The sequence below is a fragment of the Triticum dicoccoides genome, chromosome 5B (assembly GCF_002162155.2).
Source record: "Triticum dicoccoides isolate Atlit2015 ecotype Zavitan chromosome 5B, WEW_v2.0, whole genome shotgun sequence".
In the NCBI taxonomy this organism is placed as follows: domain Eukaryota; kingdom Viridiplantae; phylum Streptophyta; class Magnoliopsida; order Poales; family Poaceae; genus Triticum; species Triticum dicoccoides.
The window spans coordinates 402,687,819-402,705,251 of record NC_041389.1 but is presented as its reverse complement, the minus strand read 5'-3'; the positions used below and the strand labels follow the sequence as shown (position 1 = coordinate 402,705,251).

The window sequence follows — 17,433 nt, the reverse complement described above, 5'->3', positions numbered from 1 at the left end:
GCTTCAGTTGAATACTATGGATCAAGGATCATCTCTTTCAAGTGCATATTGTTTATTATCACACACACACACCCTCGAGAGAAAGCCGAATAATATTCATCATAGTGTTGCCACTACAGACATTAACCAATTCATAGCCAAAAGCCGAGCCAAAACTGGATCATTCATAGGCTAGTGGAGTCATCAGCATAAACTCACAAGGGATGATGAAGATTGCTTTCAAGCAATTCTTGAGGTACTGAAAGATTGAAGACCCAACCTAAAGGAGGATCTCATTGAGCATACCGGCAGACTTGTTTCACGGTACTTGTGTGGATTAATTAACACCTCTTCTTATTAGGTATCCATTGGCTATCTAGGGATGGCAATGGGGGTGGGTTTGGATGGGTAGAGCTAAACCAGATCCATACCCATATCCACGAGCTCATCCATGAAAGTATCCATGGGTAACAAACACCATCCATACACATACCTACTGAATATCTCTTTATCCATGTAACAGCAAAAACAACAACCATGATAATATGTACTCATGTTAATATAAAAATACCTACTACAAATTAACAATTTTGCATACATCACAACTATAAATGACACACATGAATATGCTCAATACTTAATGGTCGATATGAGATGAAAACATGTTATATGACAGAAGTGTCACTGCCATGTGTGTCCTCTTGTTTGCTAGGTATCCATTGGGTATCCCTGGAGCAAGTTTTGAATCCATGCTCAGCCCAAGAGTTCAGGGGTATCCACCCGTGACAATCCACCTCCAAACCCTTGCTCAATGGGCTGGATATCCATGGATACTCGGATCCATGGATAATATTGACTATCCCTACTTATTGTTAACACTTGAATACTCACTCTCCAGCTTAAAATAACACTACAATATTTCAAAACATACACAATTATTGTCCGGTAACTACACACAATCTGTATGACCAAAGTTCCAACTTAAAATGGCAAGTGTGATGACATAACCTGTCAACTGATTGCGACAACTTTTTTCACAAAAACATGTCAATATGGGATTTGTTTCATAGCCTCCGGTGAGGCAAACATCTTCTTTCGTAGCCCACACTGAGGCAAACACATAGGTAAAGACACATTGCTAATTAGACGGTTTGCGAGATAAATCATTATTTTTAAAATTCGGATTTAGCAATTAATGTGATGTGATGATATCTACATGATGTGTAAGACTCCTGCATGCATGTGCTTTTTCCTATATAGGCAAAATCCCATTGGACAGCAGCCGCATACCACAGGAAGACATGCATGCACACGTTGCTACTCCCTCCGTTCTTAAATTAATACAAGTCCTTTTAGATATTTCAAATGAAATATAACATACGGTTGTATGTAAACATATTTTAGAGTGTAAATTCACTCATTTTGCTTCGTATGTAGTCACTTTATGGAATCCCTAGAAAGACTTATATTTGGGAACGGAGGGAGTACTTGCTGCTTAGAATTTCCCAAAAATATTCCCCCAGAAGAAATAAATACTGGATTATACTACTCCTATATCTTAAGTAGAATAATACAGGATTATACTATTCCTTCTGTCTACTCCTATATCTTAAAGTACTATCAGACCAAGCAGACGCTAACCTGACTGAACACTAATCCTAATTATATTAGTACTAGCATAATATACATATCAGTTCTACCCATAAGGGGCAAAACGAAGTTGATCCATGGATAATATTGACATCCCTACTTATTGTTAACACTTGAATACTCACTGTCCAGCTTAAAATAACACTATAATATTTAAAAACATACACAATTATTGTCCGGTGACTGCACACAATCTGTATGACCAAAGTTCCAACTTAAAATGGCAATTGTGATGACATAACCTGTCAACTGATTGCGACAACTTTTTTCACAAAAGCATGTCAATATGGGATCTTGTTTCATAGCCTCCGCTGAGGCAAACATCTTCTTTCATAACCCACGCTGAGGCAAACACATAGGTAAAGACGGATTGCTAATCAGATGGTTTGCAAGATAAATCATTTTTAAAATTCTGATTTAGCAATTAATGTGATGTGATGATATCTACATGATGTGTAAGATTCCTACATGCAAGTGCTCTTCCTATATAGGCAAAATCCCATTGGACAGCAGCCGCATACCACAGGAAGACATGCATGCACACGTTGCTACTTGCTGCTTAGAATTTCCCAAAAATATTTCCCCGGAAGAAATAAATATTGGATTATACTACTCCTATATCTTAAGTAGAATAATACTGGATTATACTATTCCTTCTGTCTACTCCTATATCTTAAAGTACTATCAAACCAAGCAGACGCTAACCTGACCGAACACTAACCCTAATTATATTAGTACTAGCATAATATACAAATCAGTTCTACCCATAAGGGGCAAAACGAAGTTGATTCCCTGTTAGCCACACCGCTTTTCGGTGAAAAGGGTTCCGTCCTCAACCCGTCGAATAAGATAACGTCTCCCAAGTGGCCACCTGCGAGCAAACGATATATCAACACACAGATGCTAACGAACTACACTGTTTCTTAGTTCCTACACTACCAAATTAGAGTACCTGTTGAATCCACTAGTAGGATTAAACCTGCCGACGTCGATTGTTCTGGTTGTGGCTTCAGATCTGCGACCTCTCACTGTTTTCACATCAAACTGGATGGGATATACAAATAGGACACAATAAGCTACAATCAGAACGTCAGTGGGAATCATAGCAAACACTTTATGCACTAATATTTACACTAAACCTTGAGGCTTATCACTGCTTCCATCTGGTTTCCGTCTTTTGTTGGGTCCAATTTCTGTGTCTCCAGCATGTGCTGAGCGCACGTATCCAGCAGTATGCCACCCAACTAACAAACAGAAAACATATATGTTGTTAAACAACATTGTGCAAAATAACAACAGTTCCTGGTGTTAACCAGATGGAACCTACTAATATAATGCCACCAGTGATCACATATCTGCTTTTCTAATGCTACGTATCTTCGTATTTGGGTCCGGAGAAGGGTCCCAGCATTAGCCCAAATCCACGCACTTCACCAACAAGGAACCTACCCGTCTCCCCCTTTCTTTCAGATGCATGCCACTCGTGGCTGATGTTCCCGCTGCAGGACTGACACCCCCGCATATGATCGACATCCTGCAGCATGTGCTCCGCAGTCATGGAGGAAGGCAAACGGCCAAAGCACACCCCTTTAGACACCTTCCCTACAAATAGGAGCCCAAGGGTAGAGGGAAGGCCGATCACGCTTCTTTTGTAAACCCTAATTATCCAACAGCAATATGAGGTTTGTTTGTCCATTACAAGTTGGCCGCCTGTGTGTCTTGGGTCTTGCCCCCTGAGTCTCGCACATCCTAGCGGCGAGTCCTAGATCAAAATTGAGTATCACAGGATACAGATCAAGCAGCAGGAACCTCCAGCAACTATCACAAGTAGTGTTCCCATAACCTCAAATGGAGTAGCAGCCGGGCACCAAAAGGAGCTGAAGATTCAGTAGTGTAACCCCTAACATGCACTAGAGCAGCAGCATCTGATGGGTGATGGACAATGGAACTTGGAATGCACCAGCTGTGTTCGATAACATGAGGGGTGGTCAAGACGATACCAGGGAGGCAACAAAGGGGGAGGCTCAACTCAATCATACGCGATGACCTTGGCAACGTGATAGGGTGCTGCTAGGGAGAGGGCACAGAGATGGAAGGCGAGATCGGCTGGTGCTATCAAGCAACAAGGAAGATGACGAGCACCTGGGTGACAGATGTGGCCAGAGCAGGTGAATAGTCCAAGCCTCCAAGGGTGCGGCAACCAGTGACACGATGACACATGCCATGATGAGGATTGACCCATGCATGGGCATCAAGGCAAGTAATTTAGTAATACTGTCGTGGAAGAAGGGCCATCCATGGGTTGAGAAAGATGAAAGTTAATTCTCGATCTAGATCACATACCGACAATTCCCTCCTCTGGGATTACAACAGTAGGAAAAATGGAATCTTCTCCAATCCCAACCTATACTTTTCATATCCTGTGAACCAAGCAAGGAAGTGAAGTCGTTTTCCCATTCCCACATCCTATTTCCCATCAACCAACGCCTTCTTCAGCAATTTCTTCATGCCCATAATAATAAACTTAATGTTACAAGGATACAAACCTCTGCAGCACTGGAGAAAGGTACATCATTAACATGAGTGATGATGTCCCCGACCTTTATCTCAGAATGTTCAGCTGAAGGTACTTCGACCTGCAACACAACTCGTAAGATAAGAAAAATATGAAACTCCCAATTTCGTGGATCAATGCAAGAAGTAAGTGCGGCAGAGAAAACGCATACCTTCTCCACGATCACACCACGGACCTCAGGGAACACTTGATGTATCTTTTCAAGTGCAGCAAGCTGTTCATCTTCGTTAAGAGTTTTAACTCGCAGTCCATGCAACGGTCGTATGACCTTCCTGCGTCATGACATTGTTTATTTTAATAAACTATGATATAAAGTGCAGCAATAATAGACCACACTTCTTACTAACTTGCCTACAATCTATCAATGAAGGTGTAGCTTAATTAGAGTAATGAGAAGGTAATGTTAAAAAAAAGAGTAATGGGAAGGTGGGAAAATTAAGTACTAGCGAAGAAAGAAGAGCTTCCAACATACCACACATTAAAATGAGGATATTGACATTGTTGAATCAAAGAAAGTATATAACAAGAAGGGTGTTTAAACTGTGCATTCATCTTTTCAGATAATTAACTTGCCCAGACTGACCATTAGAGGGCAAAAGAATTCCTTTAACTCTAGAGCGGTAAAGGAGCTCATACAGTTAGCTATGTAGAAAAACATTTGTCATAAAGAAACAAAGTTCTATTGCTGCTTTATGCTCTGTTGGTAGCTCAATCTAACTATATAGTTAACACACAACTGTTGGTAATGTTTGAACCATCGACGGAATCCCCACAAAGAAAAATACTAAGAAAAACGAAACACTAAACTTCAAAGTAGAAATCTAAAAATAGCCTAGTCACTTCAATATCATGCATAACATATTTTGACAACCACTATTGTGATTCTAACTATGAGCTATAAAATGCAAGCCTACTTGATATTTCCTTTTAACAAAACATAAGTAACAAAAAGACATACTTGAAATCATTGAAGTGCTGCAAACACTTCAACACAATGAAACCTGGAAGGAAAGGGGTCTCTTTCTTGTCATAGAAGTTCATGCCGATGATATTTCCATCAAAATCCATCAGAGGACCCCCAACACCTCTCTGCAAGAAATATAATTATCACTGTAGCAAACGTACATGACCAATTATGAAGAAATTTCCTAACATATAACATTCTGGCAGATTTATATCCGTGGCACAGCTGACAAACTTCAACATGGACACTTAAATAAATATTGTCATTCAAAACAGAGTTGGTGATATAAGAAACTGTAACCAAATAAATTTTTGATAAGTTCTTCAGTGCAAATGCTCATACATCTTGGATTAACAAACGTTCCTTGCAGGCAAGCAGCGGTAGCGGGTACGCTAACCATAGATAGTGGTAAACACAGACTGCAGGCTGTCCTTTCAAAGGTTTGTCTAACAATCTCTGAACGAAGAATGTTGTTGGTGATTAATTCCGCCGATCCTGGTATACATACAATTTAGGTGTTGAGTCAGGCAATGAGGGCACACTGTCATAGACTTCGGAGATGATGGAGACAATGATGTACCCAGGTTCAGGCCCCCATGATGGGTAATAGCCCTACATTCTGACATGTGTACATTGATGTGAGGTTACGGATTATAAGAACTAGATTGGATCTACAAGCTAGGCCTTGTGGTGTTGAGTTGCTTCTCTTGTGAGTTTAACCATCCCCGGTCCCTATGTTGGGGTCTCTGAGGTCTTCTATATATGTGGAATATCTTCCATGATGGAGACAACGATAAGTCTTGCAGTCAAGGCTTCGACTTCTTCTCTGAGTGGTACTCGTGGAGAGCACCTCCTGAAGGAAAATATCTCCTTGAATTATGGGGAATATCTCCTTGATTGGTTTAGACCACAGATACTTGCAGGGTACTTGGTTTGTCTACCCCGAGTCATTCCCTTATATGACAGGGTGCGGGCGCACACAATGCCCCAGGGTATTGTAGGGAGAAGCCGCTATCGTGTAGAATACAGTACATCTTATCATAGTTCTCCAAAACTCATCGGCAAATGTGGCAACTGATAATGACTCCCAGACTTGTTTTACGGAGGAAAATTGCATTGCCATTGAATTCGAACAGATAAAACCATGGATACTGGATTAGCTGGAATGGGCTTCGAACCCAGATATAGATCAACTGATAGATCTAGAACAGTGTTAGAACTTAGAAATCGGTACAGGTCGGTGGACGTTCGCTCACAATCCGTCAATCTCAAGTGAACCCCAAAAATGGAATCACTGCGGCAGCTATTACAGGCTAGACGCCGCTGCAGCTTTCCTGAGTTGACAGGGCTATCCGAGTGACGACATCGGCGGAGACATGGTTGCTGGCCTGTCGCAGCAGCTCCTGTGCAGCGTCGATAGATGCCTGGATCAGGCTTCTCTCCTCCACCCACCAGAGCACGAGCACCATGGAAGGCAGATGTGTATTAAGGAGATGGCGAGCTAGCAGAAGAACTGAGGAAAGTTGTGTGCCTGCAGCGTCGGGGTAGAAGAAGGCTCAATTTGCGGTTGCTAGACTGTGCTGTGCTTATTTTATAATCGGATGTGGGAAAATAGTCATGGAATTAGAGATAAGTTGGCTAAACAAACACCAAAATAGGCAAAAGCTGGTTGGATAAGCTGGATTACCATAATCCACTGCAATGCCAAATGCAGCCAAAGATGTGTGCCTGTGTAGCACCGGGGATCACACTAGGAAGTCTGGACGTGAACCCTCTAGTGGGCCTGGTAGCTGTTCTTTTGTTAGGTATGAATCAGATGTATAATAAAATATGTGGCCCACCTAGTGTGCTCATCTCCTTAAAGAGAAAAATACACATACTAGAGTCAGCGAATCGGAATCATCGGATTCACAAACCCCTTCTCCGATTTGCAAATCGGAGATGTGTACCCCATCGAATCTGATTCGCCGGACATAGCGAATCTGAATAGCGAATCAGGTAACTAGATACTGCTATAGGTATGATGCACCATTTTCTTTTGCAAGAAATTTCTGGAATTTCATACAAGAAATACTGGTACAAACTGTTCTCTCTAAAGGTGGAAAGGCACGGTAACTTGAAGCTGAACTATGGGACTATCACACTAATACCTAAGGAGGCGCGAGCTAACCAAATTCTAATGAGCAGTTTCACTGTAGTATCAAAACAATTAAGTAAGTTTCTTTAAATTACACCTTTTTTGCCAAACTATAATGAACCACTCTTAATGAGCAGTTTCACAAAACGACAACACACTTTCAGAGAACCACTGTGGCAGTCATCGGCGAACCAGCCCCTAGCCCAAGTTATGGGAAGAGTAGTGTTCAGTGTTCACGCATACAGCATACTGTAGCGGGTGGAGATGTAGCACAATAGATCCTAATCTCATCCAATCAAATAAAGAGATAAGGATTGTATTTAGAAAGTTAACGATACAGAACTAAATAGTTAATAAATTATAGATAAGAGATGAGATTAGTTTCCTTTCAATTAGAGATATTTTGTTTAAGTTGGAGATTACTCCCTCCGTTCGGAATTACTCGTCGAAGAAATGGATGTATCTACATGTATTTTAGTTGTAGATACATCCATTTTTGTGACAAGTAATTCCGAACAGAGGGAGTAGTTTCTTAGCTATCAAGTCAAGAAATTCCATATAAAAGGAACATGAAGTAATCAAGCCATAATTAATCAAAAGACTCAACAAAACCTCTGAGCCTCTCAGGGATTGAGCCCTGACAGCCCTAGATGAGGATGAGTGCTCTACCCCTGGTCTCCAGACCTTTACCCAGTTTAGCACATGACAGTGGCAGGTGTCTCCCATCCATGAAAAACATAGTTCCAGAAAACTAGCACCCAATTTCTTTCCTTGTGTCACTGAGAGATGGGCCACAACTGTCAGTTTTTAAAGAGTGGTTTTCTGAAACAATAAAATGGAATAGAGGTGGTTTGTTGAAATTACTTAAACTAGGTCCCCTTGATAGTTTGGCAAGAAATGGTGCAGTATACATAATTTACCCAGATAATTAATTGGTTATGATTAATAGGAAAACTTGGTTTATACTCAGTTTTTCTGAACAAGTTCATATGGGATGTTGCCATAATTAATGCATGGGATACTACAATGTCCTTCCAATGTCAGTGATGGAGATGCAACAAAAACCTAAGATCAAGGTTGCTACAGTTCTACGAATGGTGCTCAAATAAGGAACCAAGCACAGCAAATCTGCAATATATGTTTTTTTAGTAAACTATATAATTGTTGCTTCAGGTATCAATTTGCATAATGACTTCAGTCGTTTGGGTTACCTCTGAAATCCTGCAAGATGAAACAAGAAGCTCCTCACAATCAAACTGGCTTCTTTTTGGAACCAGTTTCCCCAAAGCAGCGTTCAAGCTCCAAGGCTTACAAAGACGGCCTACAGCTACAACATCTTTTGGATGGCGCTCATAAAAATTGAAAATTCTAGTGTCCGCACTGAAACTTCTCGTTGGCAGCTGCAAAGTTGAAGGAACTTCAACCACACATACGTTGTAAGAAAAATCGACATTTGAGACTGAACCCTCGAGTACTTCTCCACTTGGTAAATGTACATCGATCTATAAAAATTATCAGCTAGCAAAGTAAGTTGACTGTTTAGATAATAATAATATGATAATGAAGAAAGCAAAAGAATGCGGCAACCTTAAGTTGATCAGCCTGCTTATCTTGGTGCGGCCATTTAACTAAACTTGCAGATGTTACCACATAACCAATACCCATCAGAAACTCGACAATAGTTCCGGAGCAAGAGAAGAGATGCTTGTTTCCTGCAGGGAACAGAAATAGAACTTGTTGTGGCATAGCAAAACGAATACTACTACTTAACATAAATAATAACATGCTGAAATAAAGTTATTCACCTGAATATGACTGAAGTCCAACAATAGACTTAGCAAGTTGTAATGTGAGTTCCTCGACTCTCCAACTTGTATGCTTGAGCTCAGATACTCTCCCGAACTCATCCATCGAATCATACGGAATCCATTCAAAATCTTAAAAATCAAATTGCAACACCCTTCACTAAATGCGAAGCACTAACGGATAAACCAAACTTGTTCCTTCTTCATATATAGGAATCAAAAATGGCAAGAGAAGCAAATAATTAACCTGGTAATGGTTTTTCGACCTTATCTGCAATAAGTTGGTATGGCAACCAAGTTATTATAAAGTGAAGAACAGCTTGTGTATATATTTAAAAGAAGGAAGACAAGAATAACTGTAGGAGGGAAGAGGGTGAATTGCCCACCAACAGGGACTGCCTTCCTCCACCGAGGGGTGTAGTAGTAGTACTCCTCTCTGCCCTTTACCGACGCCTCGAAATCGAGCCTGTGTTGACGCAGTTCCTCTCTTATCTTGAGGGCCCTCTCCACGGTTTCTTCGGCCTCCCTTTTCTTACGTTGCTTCTTTAAGCGCCTGTTCTGGATCCGTTCCTCCCTCATCCTCAGCTGTCGTTTCTTACTTGCCTTGGTGTCGTCATCGACGCCGCGAAGATTGTAGAAATCTGTTGCACATAGCTCATCGACGCCAGAGGTGGTTTCGCTGGTTGATACCTCTTCCATCTGCCGGCTATGAGGGGCTGCGTCCACCAGAGATGTGCGAAAAGTTGGTGATTTTTGTGGGCGGGGGAGGCGGGGATTAAGAGCCCATACCTGAAAAATCAATGCCGGGGCGGCGATGGCGGCGCGCGGCTGAGATGATGCGGCACGGCGGCGGACGCTAGCGAAGAGACGCGCCGGGTTGAATTGGGGGTTGGGCAGGTCGGAGCAGCGTGCAAGGGAGAGGGGGGAGGTTTCGATGGTTGAGATTCTCTGGCGCGTGATAAGGACGGCGGAGATTCGACGGGCCGTGTTACCATGGGGTTCCGTCAGAAGGAGCCAAATGATGTCTTCTGTTAACATGGCGGCCATTAAAGGGGCCGCTTTCTCCTCCAAGCTCCGACCACGACCCGCTCTCCAGCGCGCCGCCGCGCCGCCGCGCCGCCGACAAGGGAGAGGAGAGGAGAGGAGATGCCGCCGAAGAAGAGAAATCGGGAGGAAGGGGAGCACCAAGACCTAGACAAAGAAGCCAAAGGTACGTCCGGAGGGGGCTTCGATGCCCGCGCGGTGTCCTTCCTGTTCGGCCATGCCACTGACTCGGAGCCGGCGCCGGAGCCCGCTTGCCCTCCATCCCCCTCCTCCTCCTCCTCCTCCGACGAGAACAAGTCGGACGACGACGACGATTTCAGCGCGGAGGGCTTGAGGGCGAGGGACGCTGCGCTCAGCGTGTCCAGTTCCGTCGTGTCCATCGCCGCCTCCACTGGTAGGTAATTTCTTGTTGCCTTTGCAGATTATTGCCTCCATGGAGTATTGTATTGCCTCTCACACATCAATTTGTCTCTTGGCCTTTCCAACTGGGCAGATGGGGATGCTCCGAACACCTTCGCCTGCACGGGCACGGTGGTCGCTCATGAGGCCTCTTCCACCTGGATCATAACCTCTGCAGCTCTCATCAGGAAGCCCGAAAGCGACACCGAGGTGCACGAACCTCACGCCGTCAAGGTCAGCAGCCAGCACCATTGCATTACCTGCCTAGCTCCATCAGTTGCTCTGTTTCCTCATAATGTGTTGATTGATTGGTGAGGGTCGCAGATCGAGGTGCTCCTGAATAACAAGAAGGTTGTCAAGGGGCGGTTGCTCATGTACGACTTGCTGTATAATGTCGCCATTGTTTCCATTGCGCGAGCCAATCTCCCCGCGGTCATACTCGACGACCTCCCGGACACTTATTTCTTGACGCCTGGTCCGGTGGTTGCTGTTGCCAGGAAATTTGAGACTGGGAGGCTGCAGATGAAATGCGGGGAAACGCTCCGTGCAGTTTGCGAGTTAGATTGCGATGAACTCATGCTCAGCACTTGCCAAATTGAGCAGGTAAAAGTTTATTTAAAAGGATAAAACTCAACACTAGTCTTACTGAGCTCTGCTTCTGCTTGTGTTGATAGAAAGTAAAGCTCCACAAGTCCTCTCATATTTCTACGGGTGTCTTTCTTATTGATCTCACTTAATGAATACTTATTCGTATTCAATTATTTATATCAGAATTTTTTCATTGGGGGCCTTCTGGTGGATTTAGAGAAAAGGATTCTTGGGATGAATTTCATAGACGAGAGAACCACCCCCTTCTTGCCAGTTCAGATTGTTGGGAGATGCCTTAGACACTTCAAAGCATATGGGTAAGCTATTGTGTTCAATTTATCAGTTTTTCTTGACTTTCTAGCATAATTCATAGTATTATATGTGAGGTGTTTACTTGTTATTGCCGAATATTAATGCATGCAACCAAATTTTGTGGTGACTGCAGGGAAATCAAGCAACCTTGGCTTGGAATAAGGGGTCGTTCCCTTCACTTGATGGAATCAGCCAGACTGGAGGAAATATGCCATAACTTCCCTAAGCCACCTTCTGGAGTATTTGTGGACATGGTACTTATCCACCCTCCAACTCTCCAACCCATGGTCCCACACGCAGGCCACTTTTTTAAAACTCTTTTCCTTTTAATCAACTGCAATTACTTTTATTGGGACACCTAATAAGATAGCTAGCATGAGATGAGACTGTTCAGTAAATGATCTGAGGATTTCAGGTGGTTGTGTTCTGCCTGCTCTTTCTCTGTCCTTGGTCTGCATTGACTTAATCTGTTAATCACATATATTTCATAGATTCCTGAAGCAACATCTGCAAATTGTGGGGGCGTCGAGGTTGGTGATATCCTTAATCAACTTGATGGAGTTGTTTTGCACTCTACAGCACAGGTATTGTTTTTTGGAGGGGAAATGTTTATGCTACTATGGATGTGTACAATATCGAAACTGCCATAAAGTAATGCACTTCCGTTCTTGCCACTGCCAGTCCTACTCTCTTTTTCTTTAGTCCTGATTTTAATTTTGTGGGTTGGGTTGTCATAACTTTTGGAGGCAGGTCTACAGAAATTGCGTAATAGATTTTGAGGATTTTAGAAACTGTTTTCAAATAAATACAATCGGGTTTGATAATTTTTTTTGATTATAATTGCTTTGCACCTAGTTAAAATTTAGGATGATGGATCTTAAATTGTGTGTTCATAAGTACTACTCCAGTGACAAATACGTACCGTTTTAAAGATATTGGTCTATATTGAAATATTTAGTTTGGATAGATCAATGTCGTAGTAGATTTTCCTTGACATATTTCATAACATTACGATGTTATTAGTGTTAGGCTTCAAACTGCTTGCTGATGCTATGTAGAGTATGTCTTAGCAAGAAGGTATCATTGCAGTCTGCATACAAGTGTTATAGTACCATCCATCTGGAGAGGAATGCAACCTAGTACAGTAGGCAATCTCCTTATCAAAACTTAAGGCCCTCGCTGCATTGAGCTGAAGAAACTGATGAACTACACTAGTAATTTTGATGGAAGAGCCAAATGCCAGCAACTCTTTGTCTATACTATTCATGGGTTCTATGTCCATATGTCTTTCGGGAGAATATTATTTTGACCTATTTAGGTTACACAAGTAAAAAAAAAATCATTCAGCATAGAAAAATATTGACTTTTGGCTCCTAAACTTTCTGAAATTCACATTTGGTCCTGTGAGGTTTGGCTGCTCAAGTGAGTGATATTGTATCCAGTGCTTCCCTCTCCCTGCTTCCCTGCTCCTCTTTACCTAAATCCTTCCCTTCCTCCATCCCTCTCCCCTTCCTCTTTTCTTTTCGGCCGACGCTAGGCGTCAGCCGACTGGTTTGAGCTTTTATCAGCCGGATCTGCAGCCGCACGATCTGTCATCACCGACTGGCTCTTTTATAGGAGTAGAGAGTAGAGATAACTTGGCAGTTCCAAGAAGTTGCACACATCCACTATTCTACCTGACTTGATGTCCATTCAACCTTGCAGTGTACTTTTCGTATACGGCAAATCAGTTTTCATCCCTGAATTGGTTCCCCTTAACTTTGTGGAGCTTATGGTTTTTATCCATCCTCAGCTTACTTCGATGCTCCTGGACAAAATGGAGGTTGTGATGCATGAGCGCAGACCGGTCATCCTCAAGGTTAGTTCAGGTACCCGCCTGCCTCGGGTGTTTTAGTTGCTTCACCCAAGTTAACATCAATGGATCTGTGCGTTTCTGAACAGGCACTCATCCAGAGACCCAATGACGGGGCAACGGTTGCTGCAGAGTTGATAGTAGCCGAGCGTCCCCCCGGCGAATGTCATACGTTATTGAACAACAGGTATGCTGTCAATCTGAGAGTCGCGCTTGTATGCAGTTCGGGACTCAAACACGTCCTCGTTTGTGTCGATGATTTACGGTACTTCCATTTTTTTTACATGATATAATGCGTGGCTGATTTATGCTGAGATTGGTTATCTATTGTAGGTGGAGACTGCCCCCGCCAACAGTGTATTATTGGGGCCACCCGGATATATGTGATTGGGTTGATGACGACTCTGACTGATTTTCAGCAGCAGGTGTAGGTTGTTTTACTTCGTTTCATCGCTGTGCAACAGCTCGGTTGACCCTGACAAATTCAGCAACAACTCCCAGGCTGAAGAGTTTTGTTCTGAGTAGTAAGTACGAGAAAGAACGGATCGAGTTAAGATAAGCTTACTGAATTATATATGGGCTCGCCTAAGATATACCCTCACGCTAGCTTACTGAGTTGCTCGTTGACTTCTATTTTAGTTTTCTTTTATGAAATGCACTAGACGTCCCTAAACTAATCCGGGCAGAATTTCTACTAGAAATGACGAATGCTTAAGAAATGTATGGTTTGTTGAACTTTTGAAAATTGACATTCAAGTTCTTCTAGTGTAGTAAGCATGTCATCTAGATCCAAACTTGCTCCGATTCCGTCTGGTCGGACATGAAGCCTTGTTAACCAAAGCCATTTGGGGACAGGCGATGTCATCAAGTGTAATTGTTGGACCCATGTTAGATATAGGGTCAAATGGGACCAAGGCATCTCTAACACTATATAGGGTCAAATGGGACCAAGGGCATCTCCAATACTGAGCCTCCAAATGTACACACTATTTGTCTACGGACATGTATATGGGAGCTCATCCCCGTCCTCTAAACATCTGCTCTTGATTCTTTAAAGTCCATAACACTTAAAATAGTTATAGAAAATAACACAATGCATCCATAAAATAACTTGCAAATATTCCTAGTACCGGGTAGCTTCTCAAAGGGGAACCCGGCAGCAGGCTTGCCACGGGGCCCAGAAGGCCCACCAAGGATTTGGCGACAGGAAGGAGCCTGAAGGATCAAATAAGCACCCAAGAGACCATCTTAGCCTCCATTCAATATGATGGCGGTCAAATTGGATCTGCCTCATGTAAACCCTAGCCCCCATCGCCTATATAAGGTGGGGCTAAGGGGCTCTCATCGATCATCTACTTCCGTAGAACTCTTGATAGCAAATACGTCTCCCCCAGTATACTCCCTCACATGAAGTATACTACCATGAATACGAACACAGAGCAAGGCGTTGGGTATTGCTCCTTTGTGGAGGCCCGAATGTGGGTAAACTCTTCCAGTACTTCCGGCCACGTTCATCACCCTATTGAGAGTATTGACGACTTTCCGCTTCGTCATGCATAGAGAATATTTGCTATGTAATTAGACCATCGACTGTACTATTGCTGTTATATTTCATCTATCGTTGCATAATGAACCTGAAAAAAAAATATGCAGGAACATTTTCATTGAACCGCGGTTTGTTACAGTAAGCATGTGGTCCAAAAATCTTACTACAACTTCTTTTTCTTGCACCCAAGCCTCTAGGATCAATTTACAGATGGTCCTCGAACAACCCTAGTGCCAGAGCAGCACATCTGCAACAATGTTGTACTCCCTCCGTTTCAAAATATAGTTAATACAAAATTGAGTCATCTATTTTGAAACGGAGGGAGTAGACGACAAGGCGAGGGGGCGGCGATCGCTTTTGAAAACCTCGGCATTCCGGCTTTTCCAGATATCCCAGAGGGCGGCGATCACGATAGTTGAGCGTAGACGTGGGTGAGGCGGCATCCCGGCAACTGAAGGACTGCTGCACAAGCTTCAACCGAGGTGTACCTTGGTGCGCCGCTGGGGAGGATTACACGCCAGATGGCGCTGGCGCAGCTGAATAACAGGTGTACGGTGTCCTTGTCGTCACCGTAGAACGCGTGCACCCAGAAGTCGATGATGGGGCGGTGATGCAGCAAGGATGCATAGGGGAGATGTTGTCAGTGACAGCGAGAGGAAGATCTTGCACCTGCTTGGGACGAAGGCTCTCCAGATGGTGGGGGCGAAGTTGTCCACCAGGAGTGCGGCGAGCTGCATCTAGCATGACCGATGCTGAAAGGAGCGGCTTCCATGACATGGGACGTAGCACCAAACAGTTGAGACCGTCTATCAGGCAGCGGAGCTCCGCCACCACAGCCGATGAGAGCCTGGGGTGGAGGTTGCCAGAGATCTCAACGAAGACAACAACAACAAAAGCGTGGCACTACAAAAAAAAGACACATCCGTGACATTTTGGGCCGAACGAATTTTTTTCTGTCATACATATGACACTTCTATGACGATAATTATGACAAAACCCGGTATCATCATAGATGTGGTGGGCTCCTACTTCTATGACAAAAAATCATGACAGAAAATGGGTTTTTCGTCCTGGACGGGTCGGAGATGCAGCGGCATGACATTCTTTGGCTGTCCATGACGGAAAAAACCGTGGTAGAAGCGAGGGGGAGAAAAATTTCGGGGAGTTGCCGGTTACGGTGGGAGGTTGGAGGCCGAACGATGCGCGTTTCTCTCGTACACGTACGCGCGTGTGTGCGAGGCGTTGACTCTAGCTGAACCCGAGCGAGGCGTTGGGCTCTAACTGAACCCGAGCGATTGCACTGCAGGCTACGCGTTACTGAATCCGAGCGATCGATCGATGACTGTTAACTGAACCCGATCGAGTGATTCCTTCGCTACTGCTGCTAACTGAAGCCGATCGATGCTGCCTTTGGGATGAACAGTGAGCGTTGCGGAGGGGTTTGGATGAACAGTGAGCGGTCGTGTTGTCTCTGGATGAACAGGACCACGTGGTGTGGAGGGCTGGATGAACAGTAGATGGTGGAGGGGTGGTCGTGGAGGGGTTGTTGAACAGGACCCCATGGTGTGGAGGGCTGGATGAACAGTAGACGGTGGAGGGGTGCCCGTGGAGGGGTGGTTGAACAGTAGCCGATGGAGTAGCGCGCGGTGGAGGCTGGATGAACAGGAGCCCGTGGTGGCTGGAGGAGGTCGACGGTAGCCCGTGGAGGCTGGAGGAGGTCGACGGTGGAGATGAACAGTATCCCGTGGAGTCCCGTTTTGCGGTGCGTCACACCCCTTCCGATGAACAGGACCCTCGTTTCGACCGTAGCGCTCCAACACAAGTCTGTTTCCTCCGTTTTGCGGTACGCCACACCCCTCCCGATCAACAGGACCCCCATTTTGACTGTAGGAGGTCCGTTTCGTCCGTTTTGCGGTACGCCACACCCCTCCCGATCAACAGGACCCCTGTTTCGACCGTAGGAGGTCCGTTTCCTCCGTTTTGCGGTACGCCACACCCCTCCCGATCAACAGGACCCCCGTTTCGACTGTAGGAGGTCCATTTCCTCCGTTTTGTAGTACGTCACACCCCTCCCGATCAACAGGAGCCCCGTTTCGACCGTAGGAGGTCCGTTTCCTCCGTTTTGCGCTACGCCAGGCCCCTCCCGATCAATAGGATCCCGTTTCGAACGTGGTCGGTCGAACACAAGGCCGTTTCCTATGTTGTGCAGTACGCCAGGCCTCGTTTCCATCGTCTGTTCTGTCCAAGCCCTCCCGATGAACACGACCACACATTAAGTTCCGACCCAGCCGGTTGGCTCCCCATGAACACGACGACGATGCTGCTTCTTCGTTCCGCCCCAGCCATGTACGTATGCGCGAGTAGGCGTTCGAGACCCTACCCGTATGTACGTACGTGGCCATATTTTCTTTCTTGCACCCTCGCCGCTGTATGTACGTGTACATACTACGTGCACGCCTCTACTACGACACGTGCGGGCCTCTACATCGACCAGTATGTACGTACACGTTCGCGACCAGAATGACAACGCTACGTACGCTTCAACCAGGTGGGTCCCGACTGTCTGGCACTTCCTTGCCTGC

General features: G+C 44.5%; 2 protein-coding genes across 2 annotated transcripts; one reads left to right on the top strand and one right to left on the bottom strand.

Moving 5' to 3' along the window:
- Positions 1–2,166: 2,166 nt before the first annotated feature.
- LOC119305596 (putative protease Do-like 14) lies at positions 2,167–9,990 on the bottom strand. The gene is made up of 12 exons (XM_037582082.1): positions 9,900–9,990; positions 9,497–9,826; positions 9,358–9,381; positions 9,111–9,242; positions 8,893–9,017; positions 8,517–8,807; positions 5,163–5,293; positions 4,356–4,476; positions 4,176–4,265; positions 2,769–2,873; positions 2,582–2,673; positions 2,167–2,500 (listed from the first exon to the last, which is right to left on the bottom strand). The coding sequence occupies exons 2-12, from the start codon at positions 9,807–9,809 to the stop codon at positions 2,425–2,427; spliced, it is 1,500 nt and encodes a 499-aa protein (XP_037437979.1). The 5' UTR covers positions 9,810–9,826; positions 9,900–9,990; the 3' UTR covers positions 2,167–2,424.
- Positions 9,991–10,176: 186 nt separating this feature from the next.
- LOC119305595 (putative protease Do-like 14) lies at positions 10,177–14,070 on the top strand. The gene is made up of 9 exons (XM_037582080.1): positions 10,177–10,548; positions 10,648–10,787; positions 10,878–11,156; positions 11,325–11,458; positions 11,587–11,707; positions 11,945–12,037; positions 13,246–13,311; positions 13,395–13,492; positions 13,639–14,070. Exons 1-9 carry the CDS (start codon positions 10,257–10,259, stop codon positions 13,715–13,717), a joined length of 1,302 nt encoding a protein of 433 aa, XP_037437977.1. The 5' UTR covers positions 10,177–10,256; the 3' UTR covers positions 13,718–14,070.
- The last annotated feature ends 3,363 nt before the right edge of the window (positions 14,071–17,433 follow it).

Bases quoted from the DNA above. Each gene is read 5' to 3' on its own strand.
- LOC119305596 (XM_037582082.1), bottom strand. From the start codon at position 9,809: ATGGAAGAGGTATCAACCAGCGAAACCACCTCTGGCGTCGATGAGCTA. The intron at 9,382-9,496 runs GTGGGCAATTCA...AACTTATTGCAG, and splicing joins GAGGAAGGCAGTCCCTGTTG to ATAAGGTCGAAAAACCATTA. The intron at 4,266-4,355 runs GTATGCGTTTTC...GTTGTGTTGCAG, and splicing joins GTGGTGTGATCGTGGAGAAG to GTCGAAGTACCTTCAGCTGA.
- LOC119305595 (XM_037582080.1), top strand. From the start codon at position 10,257: ATGCCGCCGAAGAAGAGAAATCGGGAGGAAGGGGAGCACCAAGACCTA. The intron at 10,549-10,647 runs GTAGGTAATTTC...CCAACTGGGCAG, and splicing joins GTCCATCGCCGCCTCCACTG to ATGGGGATGCTCCGAACACC. The intron at 13,312-13,394 runs GTTAGTTCAGGT...GTTTCTGAACAG, and splicing joins GCAGACCGGTCATCCTCAAG to GCACTCATCCAGAGACCCAA.